The sequence below is a fragment of the Ctenopharyngodon idella genome, chromosome 23, assembly GCF_019924925.1.
Source record: "Ctenopharyngodon idella isolate HZGC_01 chromosome 23, HZGC01, whole genome shotgun sequence".
Classification (NCBI taxonomy): Eukaryota; Metazoa; Chordata; class Actinopteri; order Cypriniformes; family Xenocyprididae; genus Ctenopharyngodon; species Ctenopharyngodon idella.
This window is the reverse complement of record NC_067242.1, coordinates 7,762,370-7,785,771: the sequence shown is the minus strand read 5'-3', so window position 1 is coordinate 7,785,771 and position 23,402 is coordinate 7,762,370. Positions and strand designations below refer to the sequence as shown.

General features: G+C 36.4%; 2 protein-coding genes across 2 annotated transcripts; one reads left to right on the top strand and one right to left on the bottom strand.

Annotated features, from left to right (window-relative positions):
- The first annotated feature begins 64 nt into the window (after window positions 1-64).
- On the top strand, window positions 65-8,060 carry ccdc78 (coiled-coil domain containing 78). The gene is made up of 14 exons (XM_051882079.1): window positions 65-197; window positions 685-816; window positions 896-982; window positions 1,195-1,527; window positions 2,320-2,361; window positions 2,482-2,564; window positions 4,160-4,238; window positions 4,322-4,447; window positions 5,383-5,567; window positions 6,324-6,498; window positions 6,588-6,616; window positions 6,700-6,769; window positions 6,942-7,042; window positions 7,128-8,060. Exons 1-14 carry the CDS (start codon window positions 126-128, stop codon window positions 7,252-7,254), a joined length of 1,641 nt encoding a protein of 546 aa, XP_051738039.1. The 5' UTR covers window positions 65-125; the 3' UTR covers window positions 7,255-8,060.
- Window positions 8,061-15,870: 7,810 nt separating this feature from the next.
- Window positions 15,871-22,825, bottom strand: metrn (meteorin, glial cell differentiation regulator). Its single transcript, XM_051882619.1, has 4 exons — window positions 22,480-22,825; window positions 21,391-21,827; window positions 19,080-19,139; window positions 15,871-17,908 (listed from the first exon to the last, which is right to left on the bottom strand). The coding sequence occupies exons 1-4, from the start codon at window positions 22,578-22,580 to the stop codon at window positions 17,595-17,597; spliced, it is 912 nt and encodes a 303-aa protein (XP_051738579.1). The 5' UTR covers window positions 22,581-22,825; the 3' UTR covers window positions 15,871-17,594.
- Between the last annotated feature and the right edge of the window lie 577 nt (window positions 22,826-23,402).

Here is a 23,402-nt window from a genome sequence, read left to right as displayed (position 1 = left end):
ATTCATCCGTCAGATGGAGCTCCCTTTCACAGTTCGCTGTTTCTCTGAGAGTGAAGATCATTATAAACGCCCATGGAGACTGTTCATAGAAACCAGACATAACACACCTCTGACAGCTGCAGAACATGGACTCGACGAATAAACAGAGCTCAATTAACGAACTTCAGGAGCAAATTCGCTCTCTGACTGACGAAAATGTAAGATATTTTCTTGTCATATTAAGGAATTCATGCTTAATTGGGTTGTAACATTATAGTGCACTATAAATCTTACTACTATCCTACTACTTTTATCAAGCAAGTTGGTCAAAAGTGACAGTAAAGACCTTTTTAATGTTACAGAAGATTTTTATTTCAAATAAATGCTGTTCTTTCCACACTGATAATAAGAAATGTTTCCTGAGCAGCAAATCAGAATGATTTCTGAAGGATCATGTGACTCTGAAGACTGGAGTAACGATGATGAAAATCCAGCTTAGAATCACAGGAACAAATTTTATTGTCTTTTTGATCAAATAAATAAAGCCTTGGTGCATAAGAGACTTTTTTTTTTAAATACATTAAAAATCTTACTGAGCCCAAATTGTAATGGTACTGTATGGTCTGTAAAGTTTGAAACCTCCTGCACTAAACCATAACATGCTGAATGTTGATTATAGTGTTAACTGCATTGATTTATATACAGGTACAGCTGCGGGAACGAAATGAAGTTCTGTTTAGTAAGCTTGACTCGGCCCAGAACAAACTGGGCCTGCAGGCTGCGTCAAAGAGCGACCTGTCAGTCAAACTGGTCCAGTGTGAGGAAGACAAACTGAAGGTAAGAACCGAAACATGCCTGGAAATATGGGATCTGCTTATGAAAATGCTGCACTATTTCATGTGTATGTGTGTTTCAGATCTCAAAAGACCTTGTTGATGTGCAGATTGAGGCCAATAAAATGAGAGAGAGGTATGAAGCGGAGATCTTTGAACTGAAAAACATGGTAAGTGCAGTACACACTGATAATTAATGGGCTGCTAAAGTAGTCAAGTCATCTTTATTTATATAGCACTTTATACAATACAGATTGTTTTAAAGCAACTTCACAGTAATAACCAGGGAAACAGCAGAATCAGTGCTGCAAACTTCATCAAATATGAGACAAATTCAGCTGTTAAGCAGCTCTACATTTATATTTCATGCTCTCTTTCCCAGGTTTTATCTCAGGAGGGAACTGCCTCATCTCTTCAGACAGAGCGTGACCGGCTCAGACAGGAAGTGTCAGCAGCATTGGCCCGTTTAGAAGTCATTGAGCGAAATGAGCGTGACCTGGCCGAAGAGTACTCAGTGCTAAAGAGCAACTTCCTGTCATTGAGCAGCGCTTATGAAAGAGAACGCACGCATTCTGTAGAGCTCAGCGCTGAGCTGCTCGCCCTCGCGCACACACACGACACGCTCCTGCAGGAGAGAGAGCGGACGCACAGACACACGCTGGAGGTGGAGAGGGTTCGAGCGCTCATCAGCAGGGCGTCGCTGAACAGAGTTGGGGTGAGAGACATGTGCTCATCCTTATCAAACACTACTTTCTTTAGAGAGTGTTGAATTCAGTTGAATTCAAAAAGCCACATACATATTGAAGCTCAAACAGGTACACGCTGCAGTTTAAAGGGTTAGTTCACCCAAAAAAGGAAAATTCTGTTATTAATTACTCAGCCATATGTCGTTCCAAATCTGTAAGACTTTCGTTCAGCTTCGGGAACACAAATGAAGATCTTTTTAATGAAATCTGAGAGATTTCTGTCCCTCCATTGACAGCCTAAGCCAAGCCACTACCACTTTCAAGCCCCAGAAAGGTAGTAAAGATTAATATTTTGTATATAAAGTGGTAAATTATGTTTCTTTGCCCAAACAAAGCACTTATATTGCTTCATAACATTGAGTTGAAACCACTGGAGTCACATGGATTACTTTAATAATGTCTTTACTACCTTTCTGGGGCTTGAAAGTGCCAGTTGTGTAGCTGTCAATGGAAGCACAGAAAGCTCTCAGATTTCATCAAAATTATCTTCATTTGTCTTCAAGTCTTACGGGTTTGGAACGACATGAGGCCGGGTGAGTAATTAATGACCGAATGTTCAGTTTTGGGTGAACTATGCCTTTAATACTTACATTTAGAGTTGATCTGTGATCTGAACACACACCGAATTATGAACAATAATAATAGTGATGCATCGCTATATCAGATCACGCTAATCACTGAAAGGGGAACAACAACAATTCCTAATGAACTTAAAGAAGTTGTATTTTTAAATACTCTATTTTTGATGTTTGTTTTAACAGCCAGAGGAGTTTGAACAGCGCAAGAGCCCACTGGAAAGAAACGTGAGAAAATCAGCAGTATATTATTTATTTGTATAATTTGTATAGCACTTTTCACACTTCACATTGTTTAAAAGCAGCTTTACAGAAAAGTTTATACGTGTATGATGTTTTTCAATGCAGGGAGCACAGAATAACCTGAGAGATGAGCTAGAAAAACTGAGGAAAAGCTACGAGGGGCACCAACGACAACTAGAGGAGAAAGTGTGAGACCTACAAGCCCCATCTTGAGTTACTAAACACAAGTGGGCGGCACTAAATACACATGAAAACAGGATAAAAAATGTTTTGTGATCACTGAAACCACATTTGGATGTAGTCAGAAATCTATGTGACCGCATAGACGTGTACGCTTGGAGAAACCTACCTGCAAAGCTACAGTACTGTGAAAAGTTTTAGGCACTTGAGTAAAAATGCTGTAAAGCGAGGATGCTTTCAAAAATAATGGCAAAAATAGATTTTAGTTATCAATTAAAGGATTAGTTCACTTCAGAATTAAAATTTCCTGATAATTTACTCACTCTAATGTCACCCAAGATGTCTTGCTTTCTTCAGTTGAAAAGAAATTAAGGTTTTTGAGGAAAACATTCCAAGATTTTCTCCATATAGTGGACTTCACTGGGGTCAGTTTCAGTGCAGCTTCAAAGAGCTCTACACGATCCCAGACGAGGAATAAGAGTCTTATCTAGTGAAAAGATCTGTCATTTTAAAAAAAAAAAGAAAATGAAATACTTTTTAACCACAAATGCTCGTCTTGCACTGCTCTGCAATGTGCCACGCATTACGTAATCATGTTGGAAAGGTCACGCGTGATGTAGGCTGAAGTACCGATCCAGTGTTTACAAAGCAAATGTGCAAAGACTAAGTCAAACGCCCTTTACAAAAAAAGGTAAAACAATGACGTTGGACGATTTTAAAGTTGGAGGAGAAAATGAGATGGAGTTTTTCGACTTCCAAATCGTTCATAGCCGTTGAAGTCCACTATATGGAGAAAAATCCTGGAATGTTTTCCTTAAAAACCTTAATTTCTTCTCGACTGAAGAAAGAAAGACATAAACATCTTGGATGACATGGGGGTAAGTAAATTATCAGGAAATTTTAATTCTGAAGTGAACTAATAAACTAACATCAATTAACTAAATCAAATCAATATTTGGTGACCACCCTTTGCTTTTGTCCAGGTACTGTTTTTCAGGTAGCTGTGCAGGTCGGTTTCTTCAAGCATCTTGGAGATGTTTCCACAGTTCTTCTGGATTTAGTTTGTCTCAGTTTCATCTGATTCTTCATGTAATCACAGACAGACTCGATGATGGTGAGATCAGATCTCCGTTAACTGATATTTCCTACTGACACACTACCGCAAAAAAAGATTAAACTTTTTTGGTGAAAATACTAATGTGCCAATAAAGCTAATTTAATTTTCATAAATACTATAATATCATATAAATTATACTAGTTGTAGTCACAAAATCATAGATCCTCTCCTCGAAATCTGATCTCAAATGATCACAGGAGTCGTGTGTTTATTGTGCGTCTACCTCACCTGACCACCTGTGATCGGATTGGCCAGTACGGGTGTTGTGTAAACAGAGTCATTGCCACACTCAGACGAGGGCACAATGGTGTCTGCTTAAAGTTTGACCTAGTGAAACCAAACTCTGTGCACCTGCTACATTACGAGTGATGTGGTGGAGCTTTTATCTTTATGGGTGGAAAATCTTTGATACATGTGCTCACTCGTTTAACCATGAGACGTGGGCGGTGAAGGTCAGCTGAAGTGTGTATGTGTTGTCTTTCATAGTGTGGCCATGGGGAGGGAACAACAGGAGAATAAGAGAGCCATTCAGAACACCCGACACGAGCTATCCCAGCAGTCTGCAGTGAGTACATTATCAGTCGCTCACACACACAAGATGCTGTATATGTGTTTTTTGATTTCTGATTTGTTCCTGTCTACATGCAGACACTGATTATATCTCAACACCAGCTGAAGGAGGCCGAGACTGAGGTCTCTAAACTACAAAATCATCTGAAGGAACTCAATAGAGAGTACAGGGCCCGACTTGCAAGCTATATTCAGGATGTTTCAGTATGTGTACATGCCAGCAGACATTTAGTTAAATTAGTGGTGCATTCATGTCAGAAAAAAACACTTTAAAGTGGCTTCTTGAGTTGTCAAAATTTTGAAATAATTACGATCTTTTTTATGTTTTTGAAAGAAGTATCTTATGCTCACCATTGATCAAAAATACAGTAAAAAATGTAAAATATTTTTACACTTTAAAAGAACTGTTTTCTATTTGAATATATTTTAAAATGTAATTTATTATAGTGATTCAAAGCTGAATTTTCAGCATCATTGCTCCAGTCTTCAGTGTCACATGATCCTTCAGAAATCATTCTAATATGCTGATTTGCTGCTTAATTATTCTTAACTAAATTAACTTCTTAATGCATTTTTTCAGGATTTTTTGATGAATAGAAAGTTCATAAGAACAGCATTTATTTGAAATAGAAATCTTTTGTAACATTATAAATTTCTTTATTGTATCTTGATCAATTCAGTGCATCCTTGCTGAATAAAAGTATACATTTCTTTTTTTATCTTCCTTGCCGCAAACTTTTGAGTGGTAGTGTATCACGGTTTTCACAAAAATATGAAGCAGTATATTTTCAACATTGATAATAATCAAAAATGTTTCTTGAGCAGCAAATCATCATATTAGAATGATTTCTGAAGGATCATGTGACACTGAAGACTGGAGTAATGATGCTGAAAATTCAACTTTGATCACAGGAATAAATTACATTTTAACACATATTCAAATAGAAAGCAGTTATTATAAAGTGTAAAAATATTTCACTTTTTTTTACTGTATTTTTGATCAAATAAATGCAGCCTTGGTAAGCAGAAGAGACTTCTTTCAAAAACAAACCTTTCACCAGTGGTCTATAATTTCTTGTTTTTAAGCTAAATTGATGTTACAAGAGTGGTTTGATGGCATATGGTTTCTGGCGCTGTAGGAGTGTGTAACAGCAGCCGATGGTGGTGATCTGGGACAGTTGAAGGGGTTTGTTGAGTCCATGCTGGAGGACGTAAAAGCGTCATATCGCTCCAGAGAGGAACAGCTCACCAAAGCCGCCAGAACGTACCGCAAACGCATACAGGGTCTGAGCAATGCCTTTCAACAGCTACTCATTGCTTACAGGTGCATGAACATCCACTGATTCACACCTATTGCTCTTAATACAAACTATTTACGATTAACGTTTACATGTGTTGATGTAGCACAGGGATTCCCAAACATATTTTTTTTCAGCCAAACCTCTTTGACTAAATATATTCACTTGAAGTCTAAGATTTAATATTAATATATTAATCATGTTACAACACATTTTCATGTTCACAGTTCTCTGATGTCGATTAATGGTCACACGACATGCAGATGAACAAAATATTCTATAATATTCTATATACTTTCTTAGTAAGAGTTTTATTTTTATTGTTTTTATTTAAAAATTAGTTCAATTTTACATTTTTTATGATTAAAAAATAATGATTAGCTTTTCATCAAACTCACATACCCCAGTTTGGGAAACCTTGATTTAGCAGGTGCTTTTATTATGAAAATTTCAGCAAATACAAATGAACTTTCACTCAAAAAATAAAGCATGCTGATCAGTAAAACAATTACTCTAGGCTAAATCTAAAATACAGAATTTGGTGATTTGGATGTGAATTCAGATTACTGTTGTCCCTTTATGAACCTTTTTTCTGTATGAGGGTTTTTTTTTTTTTTTGCTCATTTTTTTAATATAGAGATATCCACAAAGGTAAGTTTTATCAGGTTTTGCAAATTTTGTGGTGGCATTTTCAGACATTTCAGCCCTGTGTTAAATGCAAAGCTTGCTCCTACACACACTAGATCTGATTTGGTCTGATAAGTAGTGTCTCTGTGTCCCAGACTGCAACGTGAGCAGATTCTGGCACTCCCTGAACACGCTTTAGAGGCCGGACCCCCTGAGGCCCACTTCAGTCCCGCAGGGACCGAACCGAGAGGAGAGACTGAGAGAGAGCTACACAGACTGAGAGAGGACAAAGCCCGCCTGGAGAGCCAACTGAAACTGGCTCGAGAACAGGTGTGTGCGTGTGTGTGTGTGTGTGTGTGTGTGTGTGTGTGTTTTTAATGAATTAGTTCTGTGACTTGATCATGTGCTTGGTATTTCAGATGGCTGTGTTGTCAGAGTCTCCTCAGAGGTGAGTATCATTCAAAGTAAGATAAATATTGTATCTACTGTTTACTGGCTTATTTTATGTGTTGCTCTTGATAAATTGTGCAGGGCTGGACTTACCCAAGATGCCTGGAATGATGTTAAAAACCAGCTCAGAGAAATAACCAAGTCCACACAGGTAACCAATACAAACTGTTACCAGTTAATCCTGGCAAAATAAAATAATAGCAGCACTTAATGATCAAACAAAGCAGTTTATTATCTAAGCACACACAAGTAGCCCCACATCATGTAATTATGACAACAGCTTCACTATCATCACCCTGGTAATCACAGTAAAATTCCAACAGGAAGCTCAAGAAAGGGAGCGTGCCCAGCTGATCACCAGAGCCACAGTTGCCGAGGAGCAGGTGTCTGAGCTGAAGGAGTATGTGGACAATCACCTGGGCAGGTATTTGAACACCCACCTGTAATAGATAATAAGGAATTGACTTTATAGGTTGCATGTGATCTTTAGTTGTGGCGTCTTTGTGCAGGTATAAACTGGAGATTACGCGGCTGCGCAGGCTGCTGGGAGCACAGGAGGGAAGATCAAATAGTGCAAGAGACCATAAGCCCCGCCCACCCCACAAGTCTTTCAAAAACAGCAGTAATGAAATATAGTGCAGAAATCCATAAGCCCCACCCACTCCACAAATCAATCAAAACCATAGTTTTTCATAGGCCCCGCCCTAATAAATCAATCAACAACAACATTTATGAGACATAGTGCATTAAATAAGCTCCGCCCACTCCATAAATCAAACAAAAACAGCTGTTTAAAAATATAGTTTTTCATAGGCTCTGCCCCCTCCATAAATCAATCAACAACAACATTTATGAGACAGTGCATTACATAAGCTCCGCCCACTCCATAAATCAATCAACAACAGCAGTTATGAGATAAACAACTGAAATAGTGCTAATACAGTTAGATATTTTTGCACCTGGGAAAAAAAAATGATTCAAATACCAATTTCAGCTCAGAATAAGAAAGCATAATGGTGTGCTAAGATTTCCTTAGCAGTCATAAACAGTGTTAGCTAATCAGTGAGTGTGTTTACATGCACAATCTTACACCACATGACATTTTATCAGGGAAAGTTTATAAATGGCTTCAGTAAAACTCTGTAACATTTAGATTTTTTGCCTGTTACTCCAATTTTGTTTAGCATGTAAACACCATTATCACATCTGTTTAAGTTTAGATGGTTTTCTTGTGTTGTCGGTTCACTGATTTGCATGTAAACCCTTAAAACAGGATTTTTTGATCATTATCAGCATTTTGTTGTACATATAAACACTCGTTAATGCGTCATTTGCATTTTTAAGTGCATTTTCACTCACGTTTAATGCCAAGCTCACAATGTTTCATTTCAAGAAATTTGGTTAATTGCTGGTTCAGATTAAATAGCTGATCTTTAATTATTGATCATTTGTTTTGTGTGCATTTATAGTTAAATTATCAAAATGAAACAACAGCAATATGTCTTGTACCGCTGTGTTTTAATCTGTTAGAAGCACAGGCGTATGTGTGAATGCGACTGAATTTGCTCTTCCTTCCTGAGAAACTATGTGTGGAATGTTTGTAAAGCTTATGTCAATTTTACGGGCTGCGAGAATGAAAGGCGGCTGACAATTAATTGTCTGACGGGTTAAGATAATTTCATTACAGAGCATGTAGTTCACACACATGCTGATCCCTGAGAAACATACGACACTGAGTGAGAGACACATAATAAATTGCAGTGGTTTCATGAGCTAGTCGTATTAGGGATTGGGGAATATTAAGGAAACAGTTTTTCAGGTTAGAAGCTCTTGAATAAACAGTTTTATTTTAGTGTTGTTAGAATCTAAAAGTCTTATTTTTTTTAGTAAATGGAGATGCAAAGATATATAATATATAGTAATATATAATACGTACTAATAGTTAAACACGGTGAACGAGAACTGAATCTGTCCTAGTAATTTAAAGTTTGAAACTGCAGGGCAAACTTGAAAGCATATTACTGGAAAGAAAAAAATAGCACGGATTACCCGCAGAAAGAGAGCGTGGAAAAGACAGAAAGAGAGCGAGCGAGACAGAAAGAGGCTGTGGGCTTGTCAGATAAAGGGAGAGTGTTTGGGAAATGGGCTGCAGACTAAGAGGGTTCGAGCGCCTCTTTATGAGCCGGGGGAAAAAAATCAAGATTATGCGTATGGGAAACGGGGTGTAGTGAGTACAGTGGCCCCTGAACCCCTGGGAAACGAGCAGGGGCGGGGAGGGGGCTTATGGGTAGAGAGGGTAATTGGTGGGGGGGTTTCAGGGGTTGGCCGGTCGGCCGACTGTGTGCCAGCTCACACTGGGTGGCATCCGCACAGGCACGTTGACATCATGAGAACGTAACACCAAAGAGAACTAGAAAGAAAGACAAAGAACAAAGTGGTTTAAATGCGTTACCTCACCGTTTTAGGCAGATTTTAATTAATTTAATTTGTTTTTAATTTTATATATATTTTATATTAAAATATTTAGACTTAAATTTACACCTTGAACATTTCATTCAACAATACAGTTTATTCTCTATAGTTTAAAAAAATGGTAATAAAATATGACAATATCTGTGTCAGAAAAAAATAATCTTAATTATGTCAGATAACACTTAAGCAAAACATGGACAGGTCAAAGTGTCTGAATAATTTTTGGTCTCAAATTTTTATTAATTTTACTGGTAGTCCACTGTATGAAGAATTTTTGGGTATAATATGTCACAGTTTACTTTATTTTGCTATCCTCACTTACATAAATGAACTATAGTGTCCTGCACACACTAGTAAAAATATATCAAAAATGCCTGAATAATTTTTGGTTTGACTGTATATATATATTAAAAATAAAAATATATATTATTTAAATTAAAAAATATATTAAAATAATAATATGTAATAAATAATTAATTTAATTAATTAATTATATAATAAAATATTAATATGTACATATTTTAATAAAAGAATATTATAAACAATAACATCAATAAATATTAATTTACATATGTATGTTACATATGTTTCTAGTTCTAGCTCAGGTGTGACATAATATAGAATTTTTAATTTTATATATATATATATATATATATATATATATTCTCAATATCTTAAAAATATATATTCATTTATAAATACATTTAAAAATATGTTAAATTAATAATATATAATAAATAATGTAATTCATTAATTAATAATATAATAAAATATTAATATGTACATATTTTAATATAAAAACACCAATATAGTAAATAGTTACTAATATAGTAACACCAATAAATATTAATTTAAATTTTACTATTTTTATATTATTTTCTTATTTTATTAATATTATAATTTTTTATGTTATTGTTTATAATGTTATTTTATATTTATATAAACAGTAAAACATCAGTATAGTATAATATAGTAGTTTTCACCATGCTTTACAGCAATCGTTCATGAATCATCCAGCTCTAATCATTTGAGCCCATAGTGACATTGAGATGAACTCGGAATGTGTGTCTGATACCTCGAGCAATGGGAAAATTTGGAATGCCATGGAATATTGCAGCTGGGTATCTGCAGGAAGTACTTCACTCTTATAAACCTGCATGTAGTCTGTATATGAGAAGTGCTGCTTTAGTTTTTTTTTTTTTTTTTAGTTTTTAATGCTCAGTTGATATGTCCCTAATAAACTTTGGCAGCCCGTGTTAGAGTGTGTGCGTGTGTGTGTGTAAGTGGACGGGACAAGCCTTGTGAACGGCAGTAATTTATGAGAACAGGCTGGAGGGGGAGAGACGGAGGAAAGAAAAAAAGTGACAAAAGCGAAAGAATGTGGGACGCGTGAGAGAGGAATTTGAGCAGAGACAGAAGAACTCACTATCAAATTAATGAGTGTGTGAATTCAGACAGACAGACTGAGAACCAGAAAAGAAGGGAATGAACTTTTACCTTTCCAGAAGGAAATAATTTGTATTTAAATAGTCATTTGTTATTTACGTGATTGTAATTGTCTTGCTAGCTTGAGCATTTCCCATGGTCATAGAAAACCTGGAAATGTCGACTTGTTATTTTTAGCCCTAGAAAACGTCATCAGAAATTAATAAAATCTTACAAATTTCCATAGTTGATATATATTTTTCTAGTTATGCTCAGGTGTGAAAAATTGAATTGGCAAGAAACTGCTCTGTTGCTTTATAAAATAATTTTTCAAATCTTTATTCAGCAGTCGCGAGGGACATTTGTTATCATTTCTCTCCCTCTCTCGCTCTGTCAGAAGCACCTGCTGGCTGATTTCAACCGTTCTGAAGGATTTTCAGCTCTTTAACGTGTCTGGAGAGAGGAGTTGAGGAGCGAGTAGATAAAGGGGAGGAACAACAATAACGCTGGGGAGAGGAGAAAAAACACAAAACATCAAGAGATTGAGTGAAGAGATAGAGAGAAATGACATGCTGAGCGGTTCAAGGGAACTAGAGGAAAATAACCTGAAGGAAAGTTTGAAAGTACGTGGGCAAGAGGGAGAGGAGGGGGGTCCCAAAGTTTTTCCCACACTTCTGTGGTTTAATCCGTGTCATGATTAGGACAAAATTCAGACGCCCTCCTGTAGCCGCTCGACAAAGAACAGACGTTTTTCTCTCACAAACACACATGAACGAACGTGGCTCTGGGTCCGGACCTCTCCTCACGTCTTGGCTCTGTTCCTGTTCTCACAGTCCGTTTGCATGTGTTCACACATTCTGTCCATTATAACAGAGTTTTAGCAGCGGCACTGATTGTACCTCAGGGAAACACTTAAACACCCGTAACCCAGATCTGCCTCTGTCTGTCACTGATGGGTTTCGGATGCCGGGCATGAAACTGTGGTGGATTTCGCTGTGTAGTATTTGTTTGCTTGTAATGTTTGTTCTCTCTCTCTCTCTCTGACCTGAGAAACAGGTAGCATCAGGTCACATTTCCCATCAGTGTCAGTGTTTTTGTAGTACATTAATTGGTTGATTTAAAACTCACAATGATGTTAATGTGAGGTTTAAACATGAGAGATTGAGAGATCAAGGTTTGGCTGGTTAACATTGTTACTACAACGTCTAGACTGAAAGGGATAGTTCACTCAAAAATGAAAATTATCCCATAATTTACTCACCCTCAAGCCATCCTAGGTGTATATGACTTTATTCTTTCAGACGAACACAATCGGAGTTATATTAAAAGATATCCTGGCTTTTCCAAGCTCTATAATGGGAATGAATGGGGCTTGAGATTTTGAGCCCAAAAAAGCACATCCATCCATCATAAAAGTAATCCATACGACTCCAGGGGGTTAATAAAGTTATAATTATGGATATTTTTCTTACAAAAACCCATCGCTTCGATTCAGAAGGCCTTTATTAACCCTCTGGAGTCGTATGGATTACTTTTATGATGGATGGATGCACTTTTTTGGGCTTCAAAATCTCAAGCCCCATTCACTCCCATTATAAAGCTTGGAAAAGCCAGGATATCTTTTAATATAACTCCGATTGTGTTTGACTGAAAGAATAAAGTCATATACACCTAGAATGGCTTGAGGGTGAGTAAATTATAGGATAATTTTCATTTTTGAGTGAACTAACGCTCAAAAAACCATCTTTCTCTGTCAATGGACATTTAGACTAGCAGTGAATTGTTATAAATCGCATATATTTCATCATATTATAGTAATTATTTTTAACCAAAAAGCACTAATTTCATCTCTATGCTACAAAATAACACAATAATATTATTAATGAATTATATTAGTGTGTTATGAACTGAATTAGTGAATTATGAATCATGTTATCTTAGTATTATTTATATGCTATTATAGTTTTATAAATGAATGTGCTTTTATTTTAATTTTAGTTTAATTTTTAGTAATTTGTTATGTGCATTTGTCATTTTTATTAGGTTTTTTTTTTTAGGATTAGTTCAGTTCTATTTTTTTATTTATTTCCAGTTAGTAATTCTAGTTCTTCAACTTTGTTGCAACATTTCTCATTTTTCATCTAATATTTATATTTAATGACTTAATGGACTGAAAAAAACAACAACAACAACATATTTTTCTGTTGCTGGACATTAAAAACTTGCAGTAAGTTTTGATAAATCTATATTTTTTCATTATATTATAGTAAAGTTTTTAACCAAAACATCTTTATGCTACAAAATAACACTAAAATCATTCAGATAAAATGGCTCGTTATAGTCGCTTTAGGTAAAATCGTTATGGTAAATGAATAAATGTAAATGTGAAAAGGTTGGATAAGGTTTGTAGCATTTATATATGTGCATTTAGTGTGTTTTTTAACTCTTATTGGCATCTGATTTGATGTATTAGTCAGATGTTTCTTATTATTTATTTAAATATTGTGGCAACAAGTTTTCTCAGAGAGGTTTCTCAGCACCCTTGTGCCTTAATGGGACATGAAATGCTAATGTTTTTTTGAAGATGTGACTATGTTGTTTTTTTCATGGTTTAAAACAAATGTTGAGCGAATGTCAATGGAAAAGGAGAGGGAATATGTTTATGATTACACAATTATTCATCTATAAGACAATGCATTTATAGTCTATGAGACTGAGGTGGGAAAAAGTCAATCCAAAGGTTTAAATGTAGAATTGTCTGTACACACAGTTAGTGTCATGACTTTTAGGACTATTCGAACATGCTTACTCAGATTGTTTTTCTGTGTGACTGCATGTTTAGTGTGATGTGATAATTAGGGTCATTTTGGCGGGAAATAAGAAAGACACTGCCCACCCCAACCTGAGGAGCCCAGCTCTACACACTCAATCACACACACACTTGGGTTTCCCTCCGCATTTTAATGGGATTAGAGCCATCTGCAGACCCTTAAGGAACAAAAGTGTGTTCCTGGAGAAGTCGTGTTCTCTCGGGGGGTTGAAGTGTTATGTCAGCATACTCACACACACAGCAGGGATCTAGTGCCTTTACAGGATATTCATGCTAGAACCTAAATCATGATTATTCTCAACCTGACTACTGCAGTTTAGATAAATATAGTACTGTTTTATTGTTTTATCATGATTTATAAGCTGTTTACCTCATGGGGATCAAAAAATGACAAGGATTTCAGATATTGCCATCTTTGTGGGGCGTAACATATCTTTGTGTCCCCATAACGTAGGGTATACCTGACACACACACACACACACATTCATTCATTCATTCATTCATTCATTCATAAAGGATCACAAACTTCATTTCAACCCAAAAACTCAAGTCAAAACACTCAATCTATTTCTGCTAGCATTACAAAAAAGCTAAACTCAAAAGCACTGCAAAACATTTCCAATACTATACACAGATGAAAGCATTTAAGTCATGCTGAAAAATACAATAAATATTTATATAAATATATTTCTAAAGAAACACATTTTTCTGTGATGGGTAGGTTTAGGATTAAAGGAACACTCCACTTTTTTTGAAAATAGGCTCATTTTCCAACTTCCCTAGAGTTAAACAGTTGAGTTTTACCGTTTTTCAAATCTATTCAGCCAATCTCCGGGTCTGGCGGTACCACTTTTAGCATAGCTTAGCATAGTTCATTGAATCTGATTAGACCGTTAGCATCTCCTTAAAAAATGACCAAAGAGTTTCAATATTTTTCCTATTTAAAACTTGACTCTTCTGTGGTTACATCGTGTACTAAAATGAAAAGTTGCGATTTTCTAGGCCAATATGACTAGGAACTATACTCTCATTCTGGCGTAATAATCAAGGAAATTTGCTGCCGTACCATGGCTGCAGCAGGCGCAATGATATTACGCAGCGCCTGTGACCCCCTGCTTGCACAGGGAGCGTGCCTTGCAACCATGGAGACATTTGTGAGAGGCGCTGCGTAATATCATTGCGCCTGCTGCAGCCATGGTACGACAGCAAATTTCCTTGATTATTACGCCGGAATGAGAGTATAGTTCCTAGCCATATTGGCCTAGAAAATCGCAACTTTTCATTTTCTGTCAGTCTTAGTACACGATGTAACTACAGAAGAGTCAAGTTTTAAATAGGAAAAATATCGAAACTCTTTGGTCATTTTTGAGCGAGATGCTAATGGTCTAATCAGATTCAATGAACTATGCTAAGCTATGCTAAAAGTGGTACCGCCAGACCCAGAGATCGGCTGAATGGATTCGAAAACGGTAAAACTCAACTGTTGAACTCTAGGGGAGTTGGAAAATAAGCCTATTTTCAAAAGAAGTGGAGTGTTCCTTTAAGGGATAGTATATATATGAAAACCCAATGTGTGTGTGTGTGTGTGTGTGTCTTTGTGTCTGTAGATATAAACGAACACAATCCAGGTCAGAGAGCTCCTGTCTGCGGGTTGGGCCGCACTCATTTCCTGTTCTATCTCTGGAGCTCTTGAAAGGCCAAACACACACACACTGTACACCTGAACACACACACACACACTCACAAACATTAGACAGCTCACCAACACCCTTCCTCATTTTCCTGTTATTCACCTTGCAACTGCAGTATAAGGTTAAACATATGCTAATAATAATAATAATAATAAAGTGAAACATGGTCAGTTTGACAGCAGCCCCGCCTTTTATCCTGACAAACATCCTTTCATAGTTACACTACCCATCAAACGTTTATTAATAAACTGCAAGGATGCATTAAATTGATCAGTAAAGACATTTATGTTACAAAAAAAATCTATTTCAAATAAATACCGTTCTTTTGAACTTTCTATTCATCAAAGAATCCTGAAAAATATATATCCGGTTTCTACAAAAATAGCACTGTTTAGCATAGTTTTCAGCACTGATAATAATCAGAAATATTTCTTGAGCAGCAAATCATCATATTAGAATGATTTCTGAAGGATCATGTGACACTGAAGACTGGAGTAATGATGCTGAGAATACAGCTTTGATCACAGAAGTAAATTACATTTTACAATATATTCAAATAGAAAACCGTTATTTCAAATTGTAATATTTCACAATATTGCTGTTTTTATTGTATTTTTATCAAATAAATACAAGCTTTGTGAGCATAAGAGACTTTTTTAAAAACAATAATGTATGGATAATAATATTCACACTGTAGGCTAAATAAAAGTATGTAGTTTAACACAAATGTTCTGTTTAGTAATAGAAAATACTTATATTTCAGATGTTTCTTAACTATATCACCTTGTTTTTTTACTATATAACTCAGTAATTCAGAAACCAGACAAACACAAATTCAATATGATTTTGTTCTTTATAATTTTAACCAAACTTTCATACAAACTCTACAATGTTAACAGAATATTTCCAGTTTTAAAACTCTAAAACATCTTATATACATTGATATCCACATAAACACACATAAACATTTATTTTACACACAGCAGTCACATTGGTTTTAAAGACACACTAACAACAAACACAGGCAGCATAAAATATGGCAGCTTCGCATGTCGGTTCGCTCTCCACGTTTGGTTTATCCATTCTTTTGTTTAGTGCACATACATCGCTGACAGTGAATGGATATGAAGCACAAAATAAAGACAAAAGCAATAGCAGATAACCAGAATGAGACACAGGACAGTGCTTGCAGTCCAGCCTGAGACCAGCAGTCAATGTTTTGGTACACAAGTCCACAATTTAAGCTTTACAGAGAGTTTGAGAGCAAGACAGGCAGTGTTATTTCAGACATTTAGCTTTAAAGTTAAATTATCTTTATAGATTATATCATAAGTACATATATTTGAACTACAAATAAAATCCAGATTTGTGAGCATACCCTGTTAATGTGCGTTCACACTGACTACAGTTTAATCGTGAGAGGTTGTTCCAATTAGAATACAGTATCACATGACCTTCACTCCCATTGGTCATTGCGCCACTGCTCATTTGCATAAAGTTAAACTGCTCAACTTTATCCAAATGCAAACAGTCTGCAAAAGTCGCCACCTCAAAATGCTAAAATTAATGACATTCGGTTGCAAATCGTTGTCGGTGTGAATGCACCTTTGTTTATTTTTGTGCTTCTCAGTATATCTCAAGCTAGCACAACCTGAAAGGTAAATGCTATCAGCTTGATAACGTTAGCAACATCAAAGCAAACTAGTGGTGACGTTAACCATGAGGTAATCAGCACATGCTATCTGTAGACATAGAATAATTAATAGACTATTGCTATTGTATCTGTTTTCATTACTTCATGTTAGCTGCATGCTATTCTCAGCCTGTTAGCATATAAACCATAGCTGATTTCATATTATAGAAATATATTTATATAAAACATCTTTTGCTATGCTACATATAGATGCGTTTTGGTTCTCAGTGCTTGCAGCATCCAGGTATCGCCATTTCCCTTCCTTTCACCAGTGCAAATTTAGAAAATAGACGCTTTTTTTATAATTTTAAAAATCCTATGTGGAAAAAATATATACTCTCAATACAAAAACAGAGTGTTTAAAATCTTTAAAAACTTTTTCATAATTCATATAAAGGATGACAAATCAATAGGGTTTTTCGGTGGCATCAAATACTGCGAAAGACGACTGCGCTACATGCATTGCGTACAGCTTATTTACCAACTCAACCCACAAGGTGGGAACAGAGTTTGCCCCAAACATCATGAGGACTTTGGATATTTCAGTGATATGATGTTCATATCAAAGTGTCCAAAGACACAATTTCCTGAGTTTAAAAAAGAGGCCCTGTTTAAGAGCCCTTATTCAGGGTTAAACCGGTGGAATTAGACACACAAAAACCCCAAATGTCCTTATTCAGACATCCATCTTGATCCGGTGATCTTCACTGAGAATTCCTCCTTGGTTGTTTCTGTGTCTCAGTGTCTTTTCATCTGTTCTCCCAAACTTTTTTCTCTCTTTTATTCAGGAGATTTCCCCTGCGACCCTGCGAATCAGAATCAAGGGTCCGTCAAGTTTCGCCCGGACGTGATCATGCTTCTTCCATCAGTCGTTCACCAGAGTGCAGGGGATCATTAGGGATTGTTTGGCCTGCTCGTATGCCTTCAGGAAGTCTTTATAACGTGGAGCACAGCCGAGCCACGCCTCCCCAAAGTGCACACGCCCGGTAAACAGGAAGCTCCCAGCGCCGGGCCGAACGCCGCACTGCAGAGGTGTACGAATCTCCCCTGACCGCGTCAGACGCCCGGAATCAGGGAACAACGCAAACTTTTGCCGGTAAACTCGCGTAGCACTCACTTTGATCACTGCCGCTTTCAAATTTGAGTCCGTCTCCACTGAACGGATGTTTCCTCGGACCACTAAAAACATAGAAAGCTCCATTAGTATGGACAGATTGATGATAAAACTTACATATTGCTAATTAACATCACATTTGAGCTTTTGCTACTTTTGTTGGTTTATTATCATTTTTCTTCTAAACCAGAAATTAAAGCTGGATGGGCTAAATTAACCAACTGGATTAGATTGGGTTTGGTGCAAATAAATCAGAAAGTTTGCAAGGAGTAAACTAAAACTGAAACCATAAAAAACATTTGTTGCTTGAAATAAAATAAACTTTAACTGAAATTAAAAAAAAAAAAAAAAAAAAAAACCTAAAAAAATAACTATTAATATATATATATATATATATATATATATATATACACACAGTACTGGTCAAAAGTTTGAAAACATTACTATTTTAATATTTTTGAAAGAAGTCTCTTATGCTCATCATACCTGCATTTTTTTTTTTATAAAAAATACAGAAAAAACAGTAATATTCTGAAATATTATTACAATTTAAAATAACTGTTTTCTATTTTAATATACTTTAAAATATAATTTATTTCTGTGATGCAAAGCTGATTTTTTTATCTGCCATTACTCCAGTTTCAGTGTCACATGATCCTTCAGAAATCATTCTAATATGTTGATTTATTATCAGTGTTGGAAACATTGGCAATATTACTGTTTTTACTGTATTTTTGATCAAATAAATGCAGGCTTGATGAGACTTCTTTCAAAAACATTACATGTAGTAATGTTTTCAAACTTTTGACCGGTACTATATATATATATATAAAACTAAATATATATAAACTAAAACTGAAATAAAATGACTAAAAACTAAAAAAAATAAATACAAATAAAATAAAATAAAATAAAAAAAAGACTTTAAAATTTCACTTGAAATCAAAACTAAAAAAATAATTCAAAATATTAATAAAAATCATAATAGTATCTCAATGATGCTAAAATATCAGACCCCTACTTGAGTTTGAACCTGTGACCTTTAGGGTTGCCAGTCCAGATCTTTAACTAAACCACCAGAAAGTGTGGCGTAGAGGTTTAAGATCTGGATTAGTAGCTGAAGGTTGAAGGTTTGAGGTATTTGCTATCCACCCTTAGTGGAAATGTCCTGTTGATTGCTTTAATAAAGAAGCTTTTATCCTCAAAATCGAAGAAAAACTAAATTCTAATACTCACCAAAGTCACTAGTGCACACAGCCATCAGAATCTCGGTGTTATTGCACGGCCTGCAGGCTCCTGAGAGAGAAAGAGAAGAAGAATGAGACACGAGTCAAGGTGTAACGCACAGCTGCTACTTTACGGCTCTTCGGTGGAGGTGTGATGGATGTGAATGACCTATTGATAGGTGTGAGCCATCTCAGCTGATCAAAGCTCATGAGAGAGGTGTGTAATGGATCTCCTCTTTCTGCATCCTAACACTTCCCTCTTCCTCTCTATTGTTCCTTTGCCTGATCTATATGGGCTAGTAAAGTGAACAGCTGATCTTATAAAACCCACCCACACAGAAACTAAACCATCTCATTCTTTCAAGTTTGTGTTGTTTGGAAGATTCAAGATGTTTGTATAGTTGCGTTTACAAAAATGTACCATGGTGGCTATAGTTTCTAGTTAAAATACCAGACTTGGAGTCAGGGTAGATGGCTTAATTCATTTGAAACGAATGAAAATGATGCTTTGATGGCTGTGCTAATCTAAATTTCCTCAGTCACTTCAATGTTTTTTGTTTAATTTTTTGCTTCAACTTCATATTTGTCAACAATAAAACTTCTACATAACACAAAAAATGGTCCAATTCTCACTATTAACTAACTAGTCTCTTATGAGCATGCATATTACTAGGATATTGGCTGTTTAAAAGCACATATTAATGCCTTATTCTGCATGATCATATTCAACATCCCTTAATCCTACCCAATACCTAAACTTAACAACTACCTTACTAACTATTAATAAGCAGTAATTAGGAGTTTATTGAGGCAAAAGTTGAAGTTAATAGTGAGAATTAGACCCTAAACTAAAGTGTGACCCAAAAAATATTTAGAAAAATGTCAATGTAATGTATACATGTAATGAAATGTAATATAAATTTAAATATATAAGATTCAAAAAGTGTTCCAAAATTATAAATCACCGCAAATTAATATGTGTTGAGTAGCTTTGGTACACATTCTTGAATCTGTGTTATTTTACTATCATTGAGATACTAGTTTTTAATAATATTTTGAATGGGTTTTTATTTGTGTATTTTCCATGTTAATTTTATTTAATTCTTTTTTTTTTTTTTTTGTAATTTTATGGTGTATTTTTGTAATTTTTATTAGTTTTTTTAATGTCCATATAGTTTATATTCCTTTTTATTACAGTTTTAGTTATTTTACTACATTAAATTAAACAAAATGAAAATGAGAAATGTTGCCAACAAGCTCAAATAACTAAATATATATATAGAGAGAGAGAGAGAGAGAGAGAAATTATTGGCACTGGCTGATAACATTTTCTCTACTCAACATCCATTCTGCACTCTAGATATTGGCCGTATCGGTTGAGCACTACTTAAAGTTGAGCACTACCTAAATTCATCATTATTAAAAGTTGAGGCGAATGCAGCTCGAGCTCATTTCTGCAGGCCGCGCAGCTACACATGTGCACTTTCAAACGGAGCAACAGGTGTCTGTGTGGGTGTGAGAGAGAGAAAGTTGTTGGCCCTTTAAAACTTTAAACGTCCTTCCCTGTCTCCTCTCTGCTCCCAAAACTTTGAACAAAAGATCCGCTTTTCAGTTGCGTGGTTCCCCCCCAACCCCCCCGTTACCACGGCGACTGTGCTCTCATGCAATTCTCTGAAATGGCTCGCTATGGAGATAACCCCCCTCCATACTAAGCTTTTGTCTTTCTCTCCCTCCCCCCTCCCCTCTCGTCTTTTCCGCTCTTCGAATCCGAATGCTCCCTCCCCCATTTCTCACAACTGGCTGGAAGGAGCTGCCCAGCTGAGATGAGCTAAACGTTACTTTTAAATAATTGCAATGCTACAATTACAGGTTGAGAAGTAAAAGTGACGAATTAGTGCTTTTCAAGAAGCAAGTTGTGGGATTCTTCACATGCTGGACCTACTCTAAAATGCATTACTCTAAAGTTCAAGTCTTGTTAAAGTTTGAATGAATGCTCTGTTCATGATCCTCGTTCTGCACCCCCATCCTCCCAAAGGTCAAAGGGCAACTCAAACTCAACCTAATTTTGGAGAACTTCATCTCCAACCTTGCATAGTGTTTGAATGGGTTTTTCTGCAAAACGTTTAATGTTCAGTAGATGATCCTAAAAGTACTGAGGAGATGGAAGTAGTAATAGATACACATAAAAGCCAATTTCACTGTTAATAAAACGACAGAACGATAGATAGATAGAACGACAGATAGATAGAATGATAGATAGATAGATAGATAGATAGATATTGCATTATATATATCACTACTGCATCTTCTAGAATATTCACCTTCACTGCCAATTGGATCCGTGTTGACTGACGGCTGCACCATCCAATCCCCTCTCAGCTCGTAGCGAAACGCTGCGATGCGTCTGCTGATGTCTTGATGTGGTGTTGCTTGCAGGAAGAGGGCTGTTCGTTCTCCGGGCATGGCACTGAAGCAGCGCACATGGGCTGGGCCGGGCGTCTCGGATGTCTCGTCTCCCACCAGAAGCTCCAGGACCCCATCTCGCTCCAGGTAGAGCTGAGCTCCACCCCAGTGCTGATCCGGCTTGATGCAGGCCGACACCGGGCTCCTGCTGGACTCGCCTGGAACCATGGCGCTCCACGGCAGTCGGGGCGACAGGGTGAGACGCAGCGCTCCAGCGGGGTACAGCCACTCTACCGAGCCCTCCGCACACCTTAACCAAACCTGCTCCACGTTCTTCACCGCCTGAGAGAGACCACTGCAGAGATGGAAACAAGTCATTAAAGATATCTCCTGATATTTTTCCTGTATAATACCCGTGCCTAACCACAAGCAGATCAATTTACAAATTGTCACTGACTTTTTGTGCACATGACAAATAAACTTGAAACTTGAGTTGTCCAGTGGGTATTAAAGTTGCAGGAAAAGTTCAACGCCCCCTACTGGTTACTTTAACTGCAGTCATTTAAACGTGTCGCACTAATACAAACAGCCTCTGCAACACTCATATCACATTTCCTATTATAGTTTTTATTTCTATTTTATAAACTAAGTGCTTAATTTACCCTTTTTGCACAAATTTACCATTGCCATTTGCACAAAATGATCATCCAAACTTGACTATATCCACAAACTATCCTTAGATATGCAATTCAGGCACATATAATACGATGAGTATTGCACTTTATAATTTATTTTTATTATTATACAAAATATTTTACTAATGATTACTATTATAATTACAAATAGTATAGTATAATTTGCATACTTTTTGCACACTTAAAATTTCACAGAAATCATGCAAGATTGCAGGAAAAATCAATGCATTCCAGAACAAAACGGAAAAAAATATACGCAATAGATTAAAAACCAACAGAAAGCATTTAACTCTGTGTGTTGTTGATATTTACCTTCCCCTCCAGCTACACTGGTCTTCGGAGTAATTAGCCATCGTGAAGCCCGTCAGAAATGAAATCCAAAGCGCAAAATTCCTCAAGCCCCAAACCTCCATCACTACGCAGAGAGACGCTGCAGTTATCCAGAGGCGCGTGCGTAAAGTCCTTCTCTTCGCTGCTTTTCCAAACGTATATTTAAACAAAACGAAAAACTACTGATTCCATACTGTTGTCTGAGCTAAAAGACTGATCTGTCTAAACTAAACTTTCCCTCTCTTTCTGCAGATCAGTCCGTATCTCTTGGGCAGTGTGCTGACTGACACCGCGCGCAGCTGCTGACTGACTGACTGGAGTTCCAGCGCAAGAGTTTCAGAACGGGACTAAACTTTAAACCCCGCCCACAGCAGGAGGCGTGGCTTCATCACAGTTAAAGTCCAATGAATGGCATCTCGTCTATTCACACTGGGTAAAGGATTACGACGGAAGAATATTTAATCAGCCTCTTCTGAATGTATGTAAAGGATTTTGAAACATAACACGCGGTTGGCAGCAGCGCCGAATCGTTTTAGCGAATCAATTGGTTCGTGCGGTTCGTTCAATGAACCGATTAAATGATTCACTGATTCTTTTTTTGTCATCTCCCTAAACACCTAATTTAAAGGGATAATTCACACAAAAATGACAATTCTGTCATCATCTCTTCACCCTGAAGTTGTTCTAAACCTGTATGAATTTATTTCTTCTGCTGAACACAAAAGAAGATTTTGAAGAATGTCGGTAACCAAACAGTTGATGAATTTCTATAGCATTTTTTTCTATACTATGGAAGTCAGTGGGGCTCATCAACTGTTTGGTTACCCATACAGGTTTGGAACAACTTGAGGATGAGTAAATGACAGAATTTTCATTTTTAAGTGAACTATCCCTTTAAGAGTTTC